This window comes from Echeneis naucrates, chromosome 9, assembly GCF_900963305.1.
Source record: "Echeneis naucrates chromosome 9, fEcheNa1.1, whole genome shotgun sequence".
Taxonomy (NCBI): domain Eukaryota; kingdom Metazoa; phylum Chordata; class Actinopteri; order Carangiformes; family Echeneidae; genus Echeneis; species Echeneis naucrates.
The window spans coordinates 18,128,125-18,145,242 of NC_042519.1; the positions used below are offsets into that span (position 1 = coordinate 18,128,125).

Consider the following 17,118-nt stretch of genomic DNA (forward strand, 5'->3'; position numbering starts at 1 on the left):
ACAGACATGGGCTGTATTAATTGCACAAGAATCATCATAAAGAACTACACACACACACACACACACACACACACACACACACACACACACACACACACACTCACATTTACACACAGCCTTGGATTACATTGATTTTCTACAACACTGCTACTTTCAGTTTGGAACATAAGCCAACAGAAAAAGCCTTTTAAAAGAAAGTGAGTGTAATTTCACTACAATCATTACGGTTATAAATACATTTTCACATCACTGATGATGACACAAGGAAGGATTTTTGTCACAATGGAAACAAATTGACTGAATGACAGAAATGTCAAATTTCCGCTTTGACGATTAAAGAGTTTGATAGATGAGGATATTTCTGAAGGAGCATTTAACCAAAAATACCATAGCAAAAGGCACATGGCCAAGAGGTAAAAACAAACCTGAATGGAAAGTGGCAATGCAACACAACAGGAAATGGATTTCACAGTGATTCACAGTTTTTTTGGTGCATGCTCCCTTCACATCAAAAGAAGCACTGTCTCCCCACAAACTCAAGATTTCACCAAAGAATAATCTAAATAAATACACATAATTATGTTTAGCAAAAGAATTATTATTCTTTTTTACTTTCCAATGAACTATCTCAGATGTATCCAGAGACTAATTAGAGTCCCAACTCTCAGCACTTAGAGTAGGAAACATATATTGAGAGAAAGAATCACAGAGACTGTTTGACAAAGTTATAGTTGTGGGAACCTACAGTATTCCAGGGACCCTCAAAATATAACCTGATGAACATTATGCTTCCACTCAAAGGCAAGAAGATGTCAGAGGATACTTTGTGCATGACTCTGTGGTCTCAATTCATTTATATTTAGTGTAATACTTCAAAAACTTTTAGAACTTGAAAACCTTTTTGTATCACAAAGAGAAAAAAACCCTGAAAAGTGGCACAAATAAACAGCAAACAGTTTCAAAATAATCTCGAGCAATAAAAACATTTATAAAAAATGTCACATTGTAAATCAGGATAATATTTGCTCTTCTCTTATTCTCATTGGACATATAGAGATCTTCTGACTTAATGGTACAACAGGTCTGGGAATTGGCACAGACATAAAATTTATCATATTTTACAATAAAACTATAATGCTGGTAATAAAGTAAAATAGAATCTACACGGTATAAAAATAATTGTAAAATAATTCTATGAAAGGCTTGGTTATGGAAGTTCCTACAGTTTATTTGAAAGTAAACTGCAACCAGCTGCAGTCTGGGTCCTCTGGGTTAAAAACCATACTAGGCACATGAGGAGACAGTCAACATCAGTAAAACAACTGTGATGATGTGAAACTATATTCTTCACTTACAAAGCAGGTTTACACAGATGGTGAGGTATCTGTCTGTGATATGAATAATCTTTTTTAGTTGACTCACTTTGTAAACCCACTTTGTGAAGTTGACTCTTGGCCTTGTCAGCTGTTTTGATGATTAGCATCCATCCTTAGTAACACTGCTCGTCCTCTGTCAGGCTTTCTTTCTTCTTTGCAGCCCCTGTCCACAAGCTCTTTAACCTCCTGTGAGCGTCAGACACTGATCTAAGCCGCTAGCCCTCAAAAACTGGTTTCATGATACACAAGAGGTCAGCTGAACTCAGATCTGTGTCTAACACCTGGGACGTAAGAAGCTGCCGACTTCACCGGACGTTTAGCGGCTCAGTCTGTCTTCCACACTGCATTCAGGACTTTCACCACCTCCTCATAGATGATGAAAACTATGGCCACATCCAGACACACACGGCCCAGGCGAGGCACTGTCCCCTTATAGAAACTACAGATGCAAAGACAGAGCACACAGAGGATAGAAGTGTTCAGGGAAAAGGTCAATTCATCGTAGATTATAGATGACACAAGTCGAGAAAAAAAAGTCATTAACATCATTTGGATAAAAAAAATAAAATCATCCTTGGTGAGTATTCACATGATGCTGTTGATGGACAAATTTGGATACAACCACTTTTTCATCTAAATGAGAATTAAATCATTTGCAGAAACCTGTTGCCAGGCCCTGTGGTTTTAGCAATAGAGTCAAAATAAAAGAAAGTGTTTGGCTCAGCTGCCAAACTCTGTGGGCATGTTAGTGCCGGCATATTATTAGCAGAAATTTGTATATAAGGCGCTAAAACAGTGCATATTGCGCAGCTCACTCGTGCAAATCATGATGCTTACGCCTCAGCGCAGTCCATTTTTTGATCTGGCTCCTAGTTTCTTCTTCTTCTTCAAAAAAAAAAAGAAAACCAGGTGCTGCTCAGTCAATGTTACCAGCATGACTTGTGAGCTGAGAGTAATGATGGCTTGTGATTCATGAAGGCACCAGTATGCTGTGACGTCAAACCAAACAAAGTGAATGGGTTAAGGTTAGGGTTACTCACGCTGCCAAGCCTTCATATCTGAGGATCTTCACGGCACAGTCTAGTGTGCTCTTATATTTATGTGCCTCCAGGCCCTTTGGAAAGAAAAGAAAAAGCATTGTCAGCAGCAGGCCTTGTTTGAGTTCAAATTAGGACATTAGCAAAAAACACAATGAAGAAGCCAAACTGTGAAAATGTGCTTTTTAGCCTTCTTCATGTTATGTACCTGCATTCGAGTCTTGATGACGTCCAGCGGGGTGTTTCCAAATACACTGGCTGCTCCTGCTATGGCCCCAAAGGCGCCAGTCACCAAGGGATGGACAGCTTTGTTGGGATTATCACCTAATGAAGGGAATTAAGAGAAGACTCAGTAAGTGTGAGAAGTGAGGATATCCTTCAGTGGAAAACTGGTCAGTAATAAATAAAAAGGGTGGATACTTCGTAAAATAGTGTGGCAATTTGCAAGCACAGAAAATAGATGTGTTCCAGTTCCTATGCTAAACTAATACAAGTGGTTAGACGGCTGTGTACTAATCTCTTTGTATTACGTCTTCATTCTTATTCTAATAAAAAACAGTGCATACAGCGTGCAGCCTCGTGTTGACCAACCTTTATACCAGTTTTTGAGAGAAGTCATCACAAAGAAGCGAATGGCCTGGTTGGAACCTTGTTTGAGGACAGTGGCAGTGAGACCTTGGTATGTCCCTCTTAATCCTGTTCAGGCAAAAGCGTAGGTATAAATTCATCCTCCCCCTTTATTTATTTATTTATTTCAAATAAAGGACCTCACAGTATATTTAACACTCCACATTCAGCTGGTCTGCCCTGTCTGAGCACTAGATGTCAGCTGAATCACGTACACTGAAGCTGCTCTTTACCTTTCTCTCTAATGATCTCTCTGACTCCATGGAAGAAACCCTTGTATTTAGGATTTGCTGAAGTCTGGTCATGAATGAATTTAACCTTGGAAGATAAAAAAAAAAATACAATATGAACATCGTCATATTCATCATCATCGTAAACAATTAATGACATGAGAATGGTGAAGGGATCCACAACTGATAAAGGCATGAAGTCTTTGGCCTTGTTTCCAAATGTATGCTTTAATCAGTTTAACTCTTAATAAAAATGAAAAACGCTAAAGGTTTATTATGTGTAGTTGCGTTTTTAAGTTTGGCTTGTCACAGGTTAAACTTGGAAACACAACAGCCTACAATGGAAGACATTTGGTGTGCATGACACTAAAAATCAAGCACCTAAAATCCAAAATCTGATCACAGCTCAGTCAGTAGGCTACCTTGACAGTTTCCATGGGACAAACCACCAAAACTGCCTCCATCACCCCGGCTCCAAGTCCACACAGAAGTCCTCTGGTGCTGTCCAGCCGGCCAGTCTCATCCTTCGCATAGTTACTGAGGAACTCAAACACCCCAAACCTGAGGAGGAGAATAAAGTCAGCGTGGAGCTATGGGAAAATTCACTGGCAGGTCCAAACCTGTAGCAAACTGAGAAAATAACAGTAATTTCAGGTGCAGCTCTGTAAAACAGCTCTTTTAAAGCTCAGTCTACAACATTGCAAAGTGAAAGTAACATCTAAAACCTTTTGTATTGGCTTAAAACTGAGAAAGTAAACCTCTCTGCAGCTGGAATAATTCTGTTTTAATCACCCAACATGATATTCAGTTTAATGCCTGTATTTAATATGAAGTCTGATGTTAACAAATGAATAAAAAACAAACAGATGCTGAAACTCCAGGGACATATAATGAGCTTATGTATATCGAGCCATTATCACTAGACCTTTGGCACATAAAGGATGATTATGCTGCTCCTATCAGCAGAAATCAGGCAGCAGAAGAAAATATGAAACTAGTTTCCTCTCCATGTCTCACTGAGTACAAATAAAAGTAGAAGCAAGGATGCACCTCAAGGCAAAAAACTTGCTTCTATCTCAAATTTTTAGTGGAGAGAAACTGCTGAAAGTGCAGAATATGCTTAAGGCCTTTTCTTTATTGTCCTTCCTCCACCCTTATTAAAGATGCACCAATAAATGCACAGATTCTCAGCAACTGAGAATTGAGCAGCAATAGCTGCCATCGAAGACAGTCCAGAGAGACAGAGAGAGAGAGCGAGAGAGCGAGAGAGCGAGAGAGAGAAAGAGAGAGAGAGAGAGAGAGAGAGAGAGAGAGAGAGAGAGACAGAGAGAGAGAGACAGAGAGAGACAGAGAGAGACAGAGAGAGACAGAGAGAGACAGAGAGAGGTGCACTTTGTCTCTTTAATCAGTAAATGTTTTGTCAGCGAGTCCCTAACAAGAAAGGTTATTTATAGATGGAATTGAATTGTTGGTGAAGGCAGGACGCTGCTTAGTGTGTTTAGCAGAAAGGGCTGGAGGAGGACAGCTACTTGCTTTGATAGATGCTTTCTGTTCACACAGTCTTGCTCGAACCATTTCACTTGCCATCAGTGAAGGTTTTGGAAAAGAATTTGTTAAATTCAACTCAAATATTCGGCTCGTGGGATTTTAGATTTCTTCTCCATCTGCCTGTTTAACGAAAATTTTTCTTCCCCTCATTAACCTTCCACATCTGTTCCTCTGTCTCTATCTCCACACACATTTAGTTTGCTTTGAAAGACAGACACCTCCCAATAAACTGACTCCCATCGCTGAGCAGGAATAAATCTATTTGGCTCTGTCTTTATAGACATCAATTCCTGACTGCAAACAGATATTGAGAAAGTGAAAACTAAAAGAAAAAATGCAGCATGCTAGAACTGCGCTGAGATAGGCGTTCACTTATTTACTAATCTTGTGAACAAATGCGAATCATTAAAAAATGCTTGAGAGAGAAATGGCTCTGTCTGCTTTGCTCCTTTTCCAATTTCCTCTTCGTATTCCGCACATCCATTTAACAAGCAAACTAAACTTTACATTGAGAGAGCATCACACATTGTGTTTTTGGCCGACAGGCCACAGCCAGAGATGAGTCATGCTGGACAGCAGAGAGCTGCCCAATCTTCATTAGCGAGCCTCTCTACAAGGTCAAGTCTGCTGGTCAAAGGAGGAGGTGAAGCAGAGACAAAGAGATGAGAATGGGTGGGAAAGAAGAGCAACACAAAGGAGGTTGGACAGAGGGATGTAGATTTGTGTGATTTGGGCGAGGAAAGGTCAAAAAGGCTCTTTAGTGTCCCTCTCATTCCTCCCTGACAACCCTCCAGGACAGCCGGTTGTACGGCACATGAAGGTCCACAGGCAATTAGTTAATGGAATGGGGGAGAAAGAAAGAGAGCTGAAGAGGCAAAGGGGTGATAGGAAGTAGGGGGGAGGGTAGGATAATGGAAAAGGAACAAATCAATATATAACAAATCGAACAAACGAAAGTGGTGGTTGATGGAAATGTGCCAAAATGTTCTATATAGATCAAAACTAACGGCTCCAACCTTAAAAGCACTCAAACTCTCCGTCAGGTTAAATTTTTTAATGACCTATTCATCTTCTGTTATAGTCCCTCGTTGACTGGTTTCCACTCCTGGGTTTAGCATCGCCAAAAAAAATATCACATATGAATAAAATAATAAAAAAAAAACAGAAAACAATTATTTCTGCTCTGCAAAATCATGCTTCTCTTCTAATTTGTCTCCAATCTTAGCTTTTTTTTTTCTTCCTTCTCAAATCTGGTTTAATTTCAATCTTCATGGCTCTCGTATAGAAAACGTTCAAATAAAAAAAACGTATCGGTTGAACAAGTCATAACCGATGCGATGTCTCAGAAGCTGGCACGACTTTGGTGACGGATGAAATGTTTATGAACCACCGGCCTAAATAACTCAGTCTGAATATATGTGGAGAGTGGATGCTATACGTTTCTGACGACGACTTTGCTTAAATCTTTGTACTCCACTGTGTCATATTTCCACAGAGAAAGGTCTACAGAGCAGAAATGACCCGCTGAGATTCTTGAAAGGCAGTTTGAGTGTGACTGACAGGCTCGTACACGAACTCACAAACAGTGGACAGAAATCTGTTCACACCCAAGGCCAGCACGAGTCTCCCTCTGTACTCCTATTGATGCCCTGCATGAGTTTGAGTGACATCTTTGCTCTGCCTGGCTGGCCCTGTCTCTCTGTTCGACAGACAGGCTCGACCCGCAAGCATGAGGCACACACGCGCGCACACACACTCATGCACACGCGCAAAGAAAGAACAGAAGGAAGGCGTGAAAGAATTAAAAGGAAAACAGAAACTGTGACAGTAAAAGGGACCGATTTGTGTGTGTGTACACACTTGTCTGAAAATAAATGCCATTTCTGTGAAAGAATAAAATGATTACACTGGAGCCTAGGGTGGCATTTATGCCTTGGATTGTGGGTAATGGACTAGAATAATTGGACTGTGTGAGTTGGTGGTTCCAGGTAGATGATCTCAATGACTAAGAAGTGTTCATTTTAATCCAGACCTTTCTGGAAATATACACATTGTTCTATTAGTAGAATATCACCATAAGATATAAAAAATATTCAGACACAAGGAGGAGGAGGCAAAAAGATATTGTGGGTAGGGCTGGGGTTTAATATTGGTTTAAATATTATTTATTTTCTGTCAGAAGTGAAACGTATGAAATGTACCACAGACCTTGTAGAACTGTATTTCAAATAAATAAAATGATTATATAATAAACTAAAATCTTAATTCTGACCAGTCAGAAGCTTCAAGTGTTACAGGAGGACACAAACAGATCAACAACTCAATTCTTTGGTCAATTGCAAAAAAAAAAAAAAAACAACAAAAAAAACAAAATAGATAATACAAAATTGAAAAGTCTAAATTCTGACCAGTGTGCTTACGTTTAAGCTGGCTGCATCACCTACTCTCTCTACGTGTGTGTCAGCCTAGCCTGACGTGGCTGTAACTCTATTCCAGCTGCGTGATTGGTTCGGCATGGCGTTTTTCTCATTATCATTGGCTGTTCGTGTTGTCAGTCAAAACATGGATGGAATGAGTTCTATCCATCATGTCTTATATTTCTATCGAGGAAAAGTTATTTCGCTATAATTATCGTTAGCGTTTTATGGCCCAGCCCTAATTGTGGGTTTGTGAATGTCAACACAAGCGATGAATTATATATTATATATTAGTGAGACAAGTCCTGCGATTAACTTATCTTTATCTGCTTTTTAACTTTACACAGGTCATATTTTATCCAACAGTCGTGAACCGTACTTGTTATTTACCTGACAGCAGATTTGGGTATGGAGCCATACAGCAATGAGCTGAGTCCTCTGTACAGTCCTTTGACACCATGACTCTGTACGGTCTGTTTTACGCAGTCACCTGGAGGGGCAAACACAAACACATTACAGAATGTCTGAATATTTGAAACATTTAGCTGTTTTCATATTCAATATAAGTAGAAATCTACTGGTACATCTTCTAAACAGCATAATCAATGTACTACAAAAGTATTTTATTGTTTTTATTCTTGGTAATCTATTTATTTAGTACTGTGTCAGTTTTAAAATTTTAAAGAAAAGCAACAAAATAAAACTGCATGTTACTCCAATCAAGCATCACATGGGTAAACTGAACAACAGGCTAATTTCCCCCTAAATGTTTGTTGTTTCTCTTCAGCTCGTGGCTGTTGGAGGTAGCTGCAGTAATTCATGTTGTGCAGGCCAAACACACAAACTGCCCAAGAAAGGCAACAGCTGTCTGGAGCACTCATTACTCTGGTCTCCCATCGTTAGAGCTCCTGCCAACTTGTCTGTCTGTGTGTTATGCATGAATGATGGATGTGTATATGTTCAGTGGTCTGCTCTGAGTCATACAAACAAACAAAGTGACAGCCTGCCAGCTTTTTTAATGTACCTGGGGATGATGGGTATAATGAGATAATGAGCTCCTCGGGGAGGGAGGAAGACAGACAGACAGACAGACAGACAGACAGCTATCATATTCACCTATTCCTCTGTATTTAGGCGGATTGGCCTTTTCATCCAGCTGTAACTGGGTCTTGACATACTCTGTGGGGAACGTGATGCAGATCTCAATGCCTCCTGCAATTCCACCTGAAAAACAGGAATCCAGAGTAGATAGTCATTTGTATAAACAACACAAGTGACTCAGACTGAACCAGTAAACTAAGTTGAGACAGAGCAGTCATCCTTTTTGAAATTATTTTGACATATCGCAGTAGGCCTGCCCCAATTCTATTCCCTTTCCCCCATACGATGACCAGGGTGTTGCCATTACATCATGGATCATTACAGTGACTCCACAAATGGCTTCCCTTCCATAAACATTAAAAGCTTTGCTGCTGTGCAAGAGAGAGTAACGATCTGGAAAAGATGAATCAACTAGCACAGCGAAGCTGCACAGTAACTGCACTGCCTGAGGAATGACGGCACGGAAAAAAAATAAAATAAAATAAAAATCAAGAGATAAAGTCAGTGCCTGAAAGATTCAATAACTGCTGAACGGGGTGGACAGTAACGAAGTAAATTTACTTTAGTACTGTACTTAAGTAGTTTTTGAGTATCTGTATTTTATTTGAGTATTATTTTTGGGGGGGATACTTTTACTTTCAGTTCACTAAACATTGGAAGGACAAATATTGTACTTTTTACTCCACTACATTTCTATTGATGCTCTCGTTACTCATTAGTTTTGTGCTAGTCCAATATTACTCCTTCATTGTTTTTAATTGTACTTTATTTATTCTTATGTAACACCCACACTTTTGTGCATGTTCCAGGTAAGAATATGGCCACGTTATATATAATCCTCACCCTACCTGGATTATTTCTCCATAGAAATCGGCTCATTCTACAGAATACATCGTGACCGCACCTCTTGCATTCTCTCTTTGACTGAAGGTATTTTTGAGCTATAAACATGTCTGTAGCAGAATCGCATCAGCGCATTGTATGATGACAATAAAGCTCCTTTCCTTTCCTGTATTTGCTGAGGTATTTTGTCATTATTTACTTAAGTCATTTTTTAAGCAAATACTTTTGTACTTTTACTTAATATTTTGACAAAGCTACTTTTAGTTGTATTGGAGTAACATTTGACAAGGAGTATCTGGAGTATCTGTACTTTTACTGTTGAATGCTTCAGCTTGGATCTCACCGCAGCTGATGAGTCTGTAAGGACAAGTGTCCTGAAGCTGATGCAAAACAAAGATGAGTCATGAGGGTGGAAGAGGTGGGGGCAGCTAGAACAATGACATTAATTTAATTATCTGGCCAGCCTGAAGGGAACGGCTCCATTACTCTGGCCAAGACCTTCCAATAACTAAATGACACAGATACCCACAAAGGAACACTTTGCAAAGATGATGAACACACACACCCATACACACATGGGCATGTTGTTAATTTTGAGGAATGTTTTTCTGACAAATCAGAAAGCTGAAATTATTTTCAAATAAGATGAGCCCACATCAGTCTCAAGAAAAGTTCAGCAGGAAGTGGTTATGATTTTCTCAGTTTGAGGGAATTTTCATGTTTTGATGAGATATTAATAAGCATCTGCAAAGACTTTTATTTTAATATCCTAAGTGCATTCTGGCTCATATCAGTATTCCACCCATCGATATACATAAATGTTACTAAGCTCTGCAGTTTGGCACGTCTTGCATGTCACTGCTGTGGCTCCCATCATGACTTTTATCTCCCTGGCACCTTGTAGCATTAGCCCAACTTAAGATAATGATATATTCAGCGCACAGTGTGCAGGGAAGGGCTGTTAGTGGAGGGCACTGGAGGGCAAAGTAAATATGAAAAGTTTCCACGCACAGTTATCTTCCTGGATATTTGGGTGTAGCCATTTTTGCATAACTCACACTTTGTTTCTGCGGAAGCAGAAAGACTCTGACACCTATGATCATGTGTTTGCATCTGTTGCTGAGTTGCTGCTGCCTGTGAGTGACTCCTGGTTGGTTTTCACATGCACAAAACCAACCATGGCTTGGACCATGGATTAATGAAGAGATGAGTCATAGTGAGGAAGAAACAATAAACTTCAGGTGACACATGAGTTAAGCTGATTTAATGAGGGAAACCCATTAGAGACAAAAGCTTTTGATTAAAAGTGTGCACATTTTTAATATTGTTAGTCATTTCGATTGTTCCAATATGGAAATTTTGTGATTCATCTTTGACAGGGAACATAGCAAGCTCAAAGCAAGAAAGTCTTGGGTTCAATTCCCAGATGCAAATGCAGAGTTTGCATTCCTCCTTGTGCCTGCGAGGGTTTGTTCTGGGTAATCCAGCGTCCTCCCACAGCCAAAGACACACGTGAAGGTTAAGTCACTCTAAATTGCCTGAGTTTATATGGCAGCATTTATATGGCACTGCAGATGGTATATATATGAGAAATAATATTGTGTTATTTTTGTCTAACATTAAACCACAATTACACAGTTAACTTTAGCTCACTAATAGTGAGTTCATTCTGTGATGATTGGAACAATAATTATGCTCTTATAAGCCCATCATGGATTTCACTTGGAGTCACCTGATTACCACTGTTAATAATTGTGAGCACCACTCAGCTAAATCTCGACATTCATGTGATCACACACACACATATGAACTTTAACCATCAGGCCAATTAGCTGTAATTCCTCTAATCCTGGTAGAATAGTAAGTAACAGACGTAACACAAATCACATGCTCCATGCCAGCCGCCGTGATCCAGGATCAATGGGTCAGTGTCTCAGAGAAGAAGAAACAATAAACTTCATTCATCTGTGGTTTGGTTTTGTGCATGTGAAAAGCAACCAGCAGTAACTCAGCAACAGATACAAACACATGATCAATCCTCATCTGACACACTCTGCCTGTGCAGGAGAACCAGACTGTTCATCTTTCAGGTCTTTTTGCAGTCTACGTCTAATACACGCACGTTTACACACACACACACACACACGCTGATATGACACCCTAAATGACTCCTGTGTCACTGCCAAACACAGGTTCCATTAGAGAAATGGCCATTAATCTTCATCTTCAGAGGCTCGCTCTCCTCTTGCGTTCCCAATTTTTCTCTCAGTAACACCTTCCTTCCTCTAACCAAACATAGCCCCAAACCACTCCTCTCTGCACTGTCATAAAATCAATGCATACATGGATACCTGACACTTAGTATTACACCAAAAGAAATGGAAACTGCCACTGAAGTAACATGGTGCATTACTTGTTTCCTCTGTCTCTTAACAACTCAAAGCTTCCATAAACTAAGCAGCAGTTCAATAAATCAGCCACACACTGGTTGTTCTGACAGACATGGAAGATTTACAACTTCATCAACACCTTCAGTCTCCACAGCTAAGCTCCAGCTTATATTGCTGTCTGTCTGGCCAAAAGTACGCAGACACCTGGAAATTACATCCATATGTGATGCCTTGCTGATAAATTTTACATTTCATTTTACTTGGATCTTAAATGGCCTGACTTTTTGAGCAGGGCGATATCAAAAAAGGAAAGGGCTTCTTCCAAACTGCATAATTAAGCACACTGTCTATAACCTCAGTGACATAACGCCTTGGGGGTCTCAGCTATGAAAAATAACTACGGATGGAGATGTTACAAAATAGTTGTTGGTTTATGTATTGCTGATTATTCTTCTGGCGATTTTCTAATTTATGCAATTGATCATTTAGTCTATCAGATGCCAGGAAATAGTACATCACAATGTCAAAATGTCTCAAAACCGCCTTGTGAAAACCAAAGGGGAGCAGAAAAACCATGAAAATGCCTGAAACTGTTCATTTATGATCAAAATATTTGATCAGCCCCACGGCATACATGGACACATTTACATACATATTCATGACAGCAAGATGCACACAAACAAATCGACAGTCACTAACAGCCAGCTGACAGGGAGGAACAGAGATCCTGCCTCCTTCAGTGAGTCTAATGAGCACCCAACACATCTGGTTGAATCAGAAACTTCAGTTTTCAAAAGAAAACCTGACAAGTTCAACACGGTCTCTGAATGTGGCAGGTCCTAAACATACCAGCGACACAACAAGCGGCTTATTCCAGATGCTTTAGCATGCGGCTTTCTTGAGTAGCTGTAGCTTGCTTTACTAAAGCAAGAAAACCTGAAATTAAGATTCTTGTACAGTTCAAACAATAAAGCCAGTGACAAAAGTGTCAACATTGTGCATTTCTATGTGTATTTTCATCAACTGCAGAGAGATTTTCTATTATTTATCCAGATGTTCCTTATTTTGATATTATCTCTCACTTGAAGCTCTCTGAAGGAAAGATGTTATTCTGTCCATTTCTTCAGTCCAAGTGGAGAACATAGCCAGAGGATTGATGAGGACTTCAAACATGAGGTGTTCTATTAATAGAGCCATAATATTTCTGTTTGCCTCCTGAGAAACATGAAAAGAATTATTCATCTGACGTCTGGCCTTTCAGGCTTCCTCTGTCCTAAACAACACTCCCTAATGCTGTGCTGATACTTAATTACAGGAAAGATGTTGATTAATTTTACATGGAAACTGTTTTAACTGTTTCAGACCTTGCAGCACACAGATTGTACACTGATTTACAAAAAACAGGTGGTTTTAACAGCCTGTGCAGATGCCAACGAGGCTGCCAGGCTCTCTGAAGCTGAGCTGAAGCTCTGAATTATTAAAGATTTAATTGAATTTTGATTGACAACCAATTAATTCAAACATGGCAATTTAAGTTCATGTGGCAGCTGAGTCTACCATGCAGAACATATCTTTAGTCTGATTTCAAATCCCACGTAGCTTTTTTAAATGATCATGCAGTTAGTAACAATAATCAGTATCAATGGATCACATAATTAAATCGGGCAGTAACACAGATGAAGCCAGTCTCCGGACTCTGCAGTTCTCCTCGGTTCTACAGAGCATTTTTGTGTGTTTCAGCTTATTATTTTATTTGCCTGCTTTACTGTTCATTCATTAATTCATATTCATTCATCTTCTACTGCTTGTCTGTTTCCAGGTCACGGCCGGGTTTTTACTTCTTTATTACTTTAAATGAGCCACACTTGTACAGCAAAAACATGCTGATTCTGATTATCTTACGCATTTATTCAAAATAAAATACTCCAATGGATTCCCACATTGCTGCTTGCTTGTATGTCCGTGGCTCTATTGCAACAACATTTAGCAGATTTGCAGTTACACAGAGGAAGGCTGGAGTGGACTGTGATTTATTATCTTCCCTCCTGGTACTCGGGGTCTGCGAGCAGCAGAAATAGTGCATGGGAGTGGACTGTGTGCCTTGCCTGCGATGTGAGGAAATACGGAGTAAGCTCTAGTTTGACGAGCCCTCTGAGCCTGAGAAGAGACAGCCACTCACAAAAACTAACTGGCTACCCTGAGGCTGGAGAGAAAGGCGGGGGGGCAGGAGTAAGAATGGGAGAAGTGGCAAAATGGCAAGATTCTCTATGTGGAAAATCTGCATAATCATGAAATCATGATATATATATATATATATATATATATATATATATGGGAAATTCTCCCTGTCCACTTCCCCTCTCCTGCTGCTGAAAGCCATAGCAGTGTGTAAATGCACAACAGCCACCAAATCAGGACCAGAGACCCATTCAGACTGCTCTCTCACAGATAAAACACTCTCCGCCACCAGTGGCTGTTGAGAGAAGGCTTGAACTAACCAACGGCATCAAAAAGAGCTCAAAGGCCTTTAAAAGCTTTGGAAATGGCTTTGGAAACCCCTCCTCCCAGACCACTATCTATGTGGGGTCTCTAATACATTAAGCTATGACCTTCTGCTTCTTGCTTTGTCTACTTACAAACCTTCAGGCTTGTACGAGTGACTTGCTCTCTCCATGTCCATGTACTGCAGACCATAACAAATAAATCTAAAGCAGAACCAGGAAAGTATAGCTAAGTGATTGCAGCTTGTATCCAGATTGCGTTCAGCTATGGATTTTAACGGTCAGCATCTGGGGTCAGGCTAAGAGAGGCACTCTATCTGCCGCTGAGTCATCCCAGTGATGTTCTGGGAAACCCCTAAAAGACAAAGAAAGAAATCAATAGTTTCTTTACAGTGAGGATGATAGGAGTCAGTGTGTGCTCGCTGAGTGTAATCGCTGTGGCAAAACAGGACAGGCCGGCTTGAGACGAGCCACGCTTCACAGTGAAGGGAACAGGGAGCAATACTGGGCCATATCCAGTCAATCAGTCTGTATGGGACCGATGGGGGAAGGGAAAGGTCTCGGCATCTGACAGGGTTGTATCTCCTTTTTCTCCTCCTCTACTTCTAATCACACCACAAAATCGTCAGCTCCACTGTTTACTCAGCAGCCTCTTTTGATAATAAGGCATGCAGCGAACTGCATACTGCATACCGACTTCTAGGATAATTTGATAATTATATGAATAATAATGATATGAATAATAATTTGAAAAATAATTTGACTATAGCAGCCAAACACTGGAAGCCAAAATTCCTGTGGATATGGAGCATTTTTGGATAATATCTTTTCCCTGTTCATGCTGCGTTTGATTACTGCTGCATGCTAACGTTTTGTCATATTGAATGTAATGTCGTGTTTCCAACATACAATATAACAGTGGTGTCAATAATCAGTCAGTAACTGCTAAACTTGAATTCAAAGGGGCATGAAGATGTTAATAGAAATCTATTTAAGCATTTGCAAAAAATAAAAAATAAATAAAAATTAGCACTTAATAATTTCATTTGACATGTGTTGGAATAATTTAGAGCCAACAGGAATAATGAAAATAAACCTTGACTAGAACCCATCAAAAGAATAAATTATTCAACATGCTACTTTTGCCAGGGTGTGTGGCCCAAATCAACAGAGTGCTGCTAAATACCAGCATGTGGCCTCAAGACGGGAGCCCCTCAGAGAGCGTTTCATCAACCGCATCGCCAACATCATCACTGGGGGGTTAGGGAGTTAGGGTTGGGAGGAGGCATCAGGGAAGATGAATGAGGTTTCTGAACCTCAGCAGGAATACTCTGATTAATCACGGCGATGAGTCAAATAAACATGACTGAAGTAGTGCCGACACAATCAATCAATAATCAATGATCATTCATCAATTAAAGATGCCAAACCCTTGCTAGTTACAGATTTTGGCCAAGGATGCTGTTTATTCCTCCGTATCATAATAATATTAATTGTACAATTACAGTAGTTTTGGTGTTAGCAGTAGTCATTGTAGATTTTTGGTTTTGGCCGTTTCTCAATATTTTGACATTTTGTAATGTCATGCTTGTTCAACTCGTCGTTCCAGTGCTAATCAACAGACTCACCGCTGAAATAATTACCGGTTGCAGCCCTGAAATAAACCAATGCTGATTCAATTCATAATGCTTTTCTGGTGCTGTCACAGTTTCAGAGGGCAGAGCCACAATCAGGCTGGTTCATCTGGAAATACATTTCATTTTTCCTGAACTTTGTCATGACTTCTCAATCAAAACTGGACGCATTTTTTTTTTCCATTTAAGGGAGAAAATATTTGTTAAGGATGATCATGATCAACAGCTCGGTCACATTGTCTCATCACCCTGCACATACCTAAGACCTTGCAAGAGTGACATATTTGTGTCTCGGTGTCACTGTGCTCTCATGGCATTAAGTGAACTGTGGGTGCTCTCTCGATCAGGGCGATAAAAATCAGACCAGCAGAGCAGGAAAAATCCGATCAGGACGGCAGAAGAAGACAGAGCTGTCTGTCCTGCCCTTGGACACACAACTCTGGAGACCATTTCTCTTTTGCAGCAAAGGTCAAAGGTCAAGATGGTTGCGGAAAATGGAGATGACTTTTTTTTTTGGTCAATATCTTTTAGCTTTTAGCTCAAAAATGTCAAAGGTTTGGGGGGGGGGCATCGTTTGTTCTGATCCTAGGAACTAAACAAAATGGTATGACAAAAAAATCATTAAGAGATAAACTGTTGTTGGTACAGCTGTTTACTTTTTTTTTTTTTAAAGTTTTAACGGTTTTGAACAAACATGTTTCTCTCTCTCTCTCATAAATTTCCTCCAAATTACAGCATGCATAAGGAGGCTAAGATAGTGACAGCAGTTCACCGATGTTTGTGTCACACTTTTCGCTTCTGAGAGAAGCTGCAGAGGACAAACAGCCTGCCGGAAATATACTAACTGTACAAAGGAGCCTATCTGTAGCTAAACTCTTCTCACTTTTCTCTGCGACACTTTGAGATGAACTTACCTGCCAGAATTGCCTTTCCTGGGTGAGTTAGTTTCGCTTTGCCCGCCGGCGCCGCCGCAGCCAGACACCTCGGTCTGGGAAAAGCGCTGATGAACGAGCCTTGATGCTGCATAACTCCCACAAAGAAATCTGTCTAAAGAAAAGCGTCCTGACGACTGAGGGCTGTCCTCAAGCACGCAGCTGCCAGTGTTTTCTTTCTTTTTCTTTTTTAAATAAATGTACAGGGAAATCAGGGAGAGCGGGGCGCGCAACACACGAACGTGCGGCCGGCTGCAGCCTCGGGTGACGGTCCCTCCGTGCACGGAGACACCGGGCGGACTTGGGGATTGTCTGGGAAGTTGTGATCCTCTCGCCTGTTGTGATCCAGCGGCTGTAATTTGTAACTATGGCAACCCTGTGTCACGACAGTCGTGCGTAAGAGAGCCAAGCAAACCGGAAGCGGGGAGGGGCGGACGGACGGCTCGTGTCCTGCTGCCGCGCGGAGCTTTGTGGTGATTTGT

The 17,118-nt window shown here is 40.4% G+C and overlaps 1 protein-coding gene across 1 annotated transcript; it reads right to left on the reverse strand.

The window, feature by feature from the left end:
- LOC115048951 (tricarboxylate transport protein, mitochondrial) lies at window positions 1–16,967 on the reverse strand. Its single transcript, XM_029510833.1, has 9 exons — window positions 16,619–16,967; window positions 8,352–8,459; window positions 7,626–7,725; window positions 3,693–3,831; window positions 3,274–3,358; window positions 3,005–3,109; window positions 2,622–2,737; window positions 2,417–2,490; window positions 1–1,815 (listed from the first exon to the last, which is right to left on the reverse strand). Exons 1-9 carry the CDS (start codon window positions 16,728–16,730, stop codon window positions 1,701–1,703), a joined length of 954 nt encoding a protein of 317 aa, XP_029366693.1. The 5' UTR covers window positions 16,731–16,967; the 3' UTR covers window positions 1–1,700.
- Window positions 16,968–17,118: the final 151 nt, after the last annotated feature.